The sequence below is a fragment of the Nerophis ophidion genome, linkage group LG26, assembly GCF_033978795.1.
Source record: "Nerophis ophidion isolate RoL-2023_Sa linkage group LG26, RoL_Noph_v1.0, whole genome shotgun sequence".
Classification (NCBI taxonomy): Eukaryota; Metazoa; Chordata; class Actinopteri; order Syngnathiformes; family Syngnathidae; genus Nerophis; species Nerophis ophidion.
In genome coordinates, this window is record NC_084636.1 from 35,085,461 (window position 1) to 35,091,460 (window position 6,000).

At 43.4% G+C, this 6,000-nt stretch overlaps 1 protein-coding gene across 7 annotated transcripts in view; it reads left to right on the forward strand.

The window, feature by feature from the left end:
- The window catches only part of dtymk (deoxythymidylate kinase (thymidylate kinase)), a 47,100-nt gene that overhangs the window by 14,081 nt on the left and 27,019 nt on the right, over positions 1 to 6,000 (forward strand). For 4 of the 7 annotated variants that reach the window (XM_061888361.1, XM_061888362.1, XM_061888360.1 and 1 more), the window contains exons 2-5: positions 255 to 363; positions 455 to 545; positions 620 to 817; positions 876 to 982. In XM_061888361.1, coding sequence (XP_061744345.1) covers positions 359 to 363; positions 455 to 545; positions 620 to 817; positions 876 to 982 — 401 coding nt within the window. In that variant the 5' untranslated portion in view covers positions 255 to 358. Of the gene's footprint in view, positions 1 to 254; positions 364 to 454; positions 546 to 619; positions 818 to 875; positions 1,207 to 1,653; positions 1,837 to 6,000 lie in introns of those variants that run through there. The other 3 variants (XR_009804472.1, XR_009804471.1, XM_061888359.1) reach the window with 3 other exon arrangements.

A 6,000-nucleotide genomic window follows, 5' to 3' on the forward strand; every position in this document is an offset into this window, starting at 1 on the left:
ATCACTTTTTAGAGTATCACTTCCCTGCTTGGCACTGGAATTGGGGGTTAAATCACCAAAAATGACACCCGGGCGCCGCTGCTGCTCACTGCTCCCCTCACCTCCCAGGGCGATGGGTCAAATGCAGAGAATAGTTTGGCCACACCTAATGTGTGTGTGTGACAATCATGGGTACTTTTTTAACCTGAAATATCCCTGTCCTGGTTTTTGGTCCTGGAAAATACTCCAGATAAATAAAAAGTAGTGTTTTTCAGAAAGAAGCACGACAATCGGGAAGCTGATCAGTGCTTACCTGGAGAAGAAGAGTGACCTGGAGGACCACACGGTGCACCTGCTCTTCTCCGCCAACCGCTGGGAAATGGTGTAGGTTGTAGTACATGCAGAGTATCCATGCGCAGCACAAAGTAGTCCTGTTTTGAAAAGACAAAACCCTGCTCTTGTCCCCACACCGCAGGCCCCACATGAAGAGCAGGCTGGAGCAAGGCACCACCCTGGTGGTGGACCGCTACGCCTTCTCCGGCGCGGCGTTCACCAGCGCCAAGCCCGTGAGTCGCCGGCCGGTCGGCCAGTCCCGGCTCCGCAGCCGCCGCGTCACCTCGTCCTTTCTTTTGAGCACCAGGGCTTCAGCCTGGACTGGTGCACCCAGCCGGACGTGGGGCTCCCCAAGCCGGACCTGGTGCTGTTCCTGCAGCTCAGCCCGGCCCAGGCGGCGCTGCGGGGCCACTTCGGCGAGGAGCGCTACGAGACCGGCGTCTTCCAGAGAGCGGTGCAGCAGCGCTTCGAGGAGCTGATGAAGGACTCCTCCGTCAACTGGAAGGTGAGGGCCGGGACACCACCGTGGTGGAGCGTCTCCTCATCCTGCCCGTCTCCCGCAGGTCATCGACGCCTCGCAGAGTGTGGAGGACGTGCACGATGACATCACCGATCTAAGCCTCCACGTCCTCAGAGAGGCTCGGGAGCGGCGCCTGGAAGAGCTTTGGAAGTGAGCGTTGTCCTTTGTCCTGTACATAATGTCCCTTTTTGAACAAAACAAACATTAAATCACCACATGGGGGAAAGAAGACTGACACTAGTCCACCTTCAACTGTCAAACAAGCATATTTTTTTACCAGAAAGTCCAATTATTTCACCAAAAAACAGTAATTCCATGCCAGCAAGTCCAAACACAAAAGTTTATTTTGAATAAAACAGAGTTGAAAAATGCCACATTTCTTATATCTATCATTTTTTTGTCAATCGAGGCCCTTGAGCAAGGCATGTGGCGCTAACAAACTAGTGGTAGTCACTGAGGTGAGCAATGCACTCATAGCGTTTGCCATATATATGTATATATATATATATATAATGTGTATATGTATGTATGTGTATGTATATATATATATATATATATGTATGTATGTATATATATATATATATATATACATACATTATATATATATATAATGTGTATATGTATGTATGTGTATGTATATATATATATATATATATATATATATATATATTTATATATATATATATATATGTGTATGTATATCTAAATATATGTATATATAGTATATGTATATATGTACGTATATATATGTGTGTGTATATATATATATATCAATCAATCAATGTTTATTTATATAGCCCTAAATCACAAATGTCTCCAAGGACTGCGCAAACCACTACGACTACGACATCCTCGGTAGGCCCACATAAGGGCAAGGAAAACTCACACCCAGTGGGATGCCAGTGACAATGATGGCTATGAGAACCTTGGAGAAGACCTCAATATTATGATCGACGGTATCGAAAGCAGCGCTAAGATCGAGGAGCAGCAACATAGATGAATTGATTAACGTGGACCCCGACTTAAACAAGTTGAAAAACTTATTCGGGTGTTACCATTTAGTGGTCAATTGTACGGAATATGTACTGTACTGTGCAAACTACTAATAAAAGTATCAATCAATCAAAAAACGCATCAGAATCCATCGTTAGCAATAGATCATTAGTCATTTTTGCGAGGGCTGTCTCCGTGGAGTGATTTGCCCTGAAACCGGATTGAAAGGTTTCACATAGATTGTTAGACGCTAAGTGTTCATTTAACTGCTCCGCAACAATTTTTTCGAGGATTTTTGAAATAAAGGGAAGGTGAGACACCGGTCGGTAGTTTACCATGAGGTCAGGATCGAGGTTAGGTCTTTTAAGAAGAGGATGAATAACCGCTTTTTTGAATGCTAGGGGAACAGTGCCCATTTACACGTTGTAACAATTCTTCTAAAGTTATTTCCTCAAAACGAGAGAAACTATTTTGGATATTTGCAGTATCCGCCGTATATACAATCGTGTCAGTGTTACTATTACCCCGTTGTAGCTGGGACGCATTGTCTTTAATCTCCTTTCTAATAAGTTCAATTTTCTTATTAAAGAACTTCATAAAGTCAGCCGAATGGGTGGAGCTACTGGAAGGAGTCCCTTGTTGGGTTAGCGATGCTACCGTACTAAACAAAAATTTTGGATCGTTTTTATTAATGCGGATGAGATTTGAGTAATATTTAGCTTTAGCTAAGGTAAGCATGCGTTTATAAGTTATTAAACCATCACTCCATGCTTGATGGTGCACCTCAAGTTTAGTCGTGCGCCATTTGCGTTCCAGTTTTCTACATAATAATTTCTGAGCTCTAGTTTCTTCTGTAAACCACGGGGTGCGCTTTTTTGGAACCTTTTTTAACTTCAGCGGTGCTATACTATCAATGGTTTCGCGCAGGGCGTTGTTAAAGTTGTTAGTGAGGTTATCAATAGAGCCCACATACTTTGGGAATGGTGCCATTACCGAGGGCAGTAGGTCAGCAAGAGTTGTCGTTGTGGCCGTATTAATGTTGCAGCTGCTATAGAAGTTATTATTATTATTATTATTATTAGCTTGCCGAACATGAGTCTGAACTTCGAATTTTATAAGGTAATGATCGGACATTACTATAGTATACGGTAGTATCATAACATTGGAAACGGTGATACCCCTGACAAGCACTAGGTCTATCGTATTACCGCTGCGATGCGTGGGTTCATTTATTATTTGTGTAAGACCACAGCTATCAATTATAGTCTGGAGCGCTACGCACGGTGGGTCCAATGAGGTATTCATATGGATATTAAAGTCCACCATTATAATTATATTATCGGCGTGCGTCACTAAATCAGCAACAAACTCTGAGAATTAACTGATAAAGTCCGAATAGGGCCCTGGGGGGCGGTAGATAACAGCTAGGCACAAAGGCAGCGGTGTGACAGACCTCATAGAAAGCACCTCAAACGATTTATATTTATTATTTAAGTTAGGACTAAAGTTAAAGTTTTCGTTGTATATTAGTGCGGCTCCCCCCACCCCTTTTAAGGGGACGGGCAATATGCGCATTCGTATAGTTAGGAGGAGATGCCTCATTTATCGCAAAAAAATGTCTGGTTTAAGCCAGGTTTCGCTAAGACCGATGACGTTAAGGTTGTTGTCTCTAATGACCTCATTGACTAATAACGTTTTGGGAGACAAAGATCTGATGTTTAGAAAGCCCATATTATAGGTAGTGGGCTGTTTTAAGGAGTTTTTGATAAAATTATCCGTAGTAGCAATATTAATAATGTTGTGTTTATTATGCGCAGTGCACTGAAAATAATTACGACCATATCTAGGAATTGATATGACGGGAATTTTCAGATTGTCTACTTGGTGCTGCGATAAACTGAACGCATCATAATTTGCCACCTCAGTAGAACGCATGTCTAACTCTGACGTAGTCATAGTCACAGCAGAAAAAACATTATGTGAGTTGTGTATTATTCTAAGAAAATTGCTATGTGTACAAGGATCATCCAGCCTGGCGCTGGCTAGTTCTAACTTAACTGAATCCATACCCAGGCTAGCAGGCTCTGTAATTGCCTGTGACCGGGCTTGCTCTAGTGCAGTTAGTCAAATGTGGCTCAATGCGAAATCTATGTTCCGAGACAAGAGGATAGCGCCTTCCTGGTTAGGGTGAAGGCCGTCTCTCCTCAGCAAGCCAGGTTTGCCCCAGAAAGAGGGCCAATTATCAATAAAAGTTAGTCCCTGTTGTCTACAGAAACTATCCAGCCACTTGTTAAGAGAGACTAATCTGCTATACCTCTCATCATTGCCTCTCCCAAGCAGGGGGCCAGAGACAATTACTCGATGCCTGGACATCTTTCTGGCGAGATTACAAGCCCTGGCTATGTTTCTCTTTGTAATCTCTGATTGTCTCATCCTAACGTCATTGGAGCCAACGTGTATTACTATGTTTGCATAACTAGTGGTGCGGTTAGCCTGTCGTACGTGTTACTAGGCCTGTTGCGAGTTAGCTCCCTAAGGTTAGCTTCAATGTCAGGTGCTCTGGCCCCGGGAATACACTTAATTGTGGCTGGTTTGCTAAGCTTTATGTTTCGGGTGATGGAGTCCCCTATGACTAAAGTCTGGTGCTTGGTAGACTGGGGTGTAGGATTAGCTAAGGGGCTAAATCTGTTATGCGTCTCCACCGCTACACCGTAGCTTGTAGGCCGCTTAGGGCTACTACAAGCTGGGCTAGTTAGCTCGCTACAGCTAACGCTAGCAGATGTGTCCGCAACATCTAGAGTTACGAAATTACACTGCTCTAACTAGCGGACACGGCTCTCTAGCAGAGCCAACCTATCCATGAGTAAAGTGCACGAGGCGCAGGAAGCAATGCTCACAGAACTTTCTGTCGCCGAGTGGAGTGCCAGCTGTCTTCGGGAAGTGATGGTCACGGTGGCGGGGGTGTAGCATCCTTCAGACCGGCGCTGCCTTTCTTCGCTAGCCTCGTTAGCTTAGCAGCTAGCTAGATTTTTCCTTCCTCCGAGAGTTCCTGTGTTGCCCTTGTGGGCGGAGTTGTGGGACGTGCACAGCTGCTTCCAATTGACCCTGGTGCTACTTAAGCAGCACCTTGACAGCTGGATGGCGCTCGGTGATTCCACTACACGCCAATTGATTCTATGTTTCGAGTATTTTGCTACCTTGGCCATATGTATATATATATATATGTATGTATATATATATATATATATATAAAGGCCTGCTAACACACTTGGTCTGCCAGAGAATAAGAAGACTCATAAGGCAGGATCAGTGTTGCCAACTTTGCCCCTTTTCAGAGCCCTGTAGTTTGTGTTTTATTTCCAAAAAGCAAATGTAGAAGAGTCAAATGGTGAATTGAGAATGAGATGAAGGCTAAATACTCCCAAGCCTTGCTGAACTTGTGCGTGGACAACATAGCTGCAGGTATTCTCATGTTTGCATTCTCGCTAGCGCCTGCCTAGAAAAACTGGTTTTGCTTTTCCGACGCCACTCGAAACCCCTTGTGCTTTTTTTAAAGAGGGATCACACAAATGTATTTGAGAACTACCTAAAAACCTAGACCGCGTGAACGGACATTTAAATAGTGGCGATATTTAGGAGGTGGCCATCTTTACACGGGTGACAAGCGTACTTGCCAACCTTGAGACCTCAGAATTAGGGAGATATTCAAAAGGCCTGCTGGGGGGGAGGGTGTGTGTGTGTGTTAGGTGCATATATATATATATATATATATATATATATATATATATATATATATATATATATATATATATATATATATATATATATATATATATATATATATATATATATATATATATATATATATATATATATATATATATATATATATATATATATGTGTATATATGTATATGTGTATGTATGTATATATATATATATATATGTATATGTGTATGTATGTATATATGTCCATCCCATCCATCCATCATCTTCCGCTTATCCGAGGTCGGGTCGCGGGGGCAGCAGCCTAAGCAGGGAAGCCCAGACTTCCCTATCTCCAGCCACTTCGTCTAGCTCTTCCCGGGGGATCCCGAGGCGTTCCCAGGCCAGCCGGGAGACATAGTCTTTCCAACGTGTCCTGGGTCTTCCCCGTGGCCTCCTACCAGCTGGAC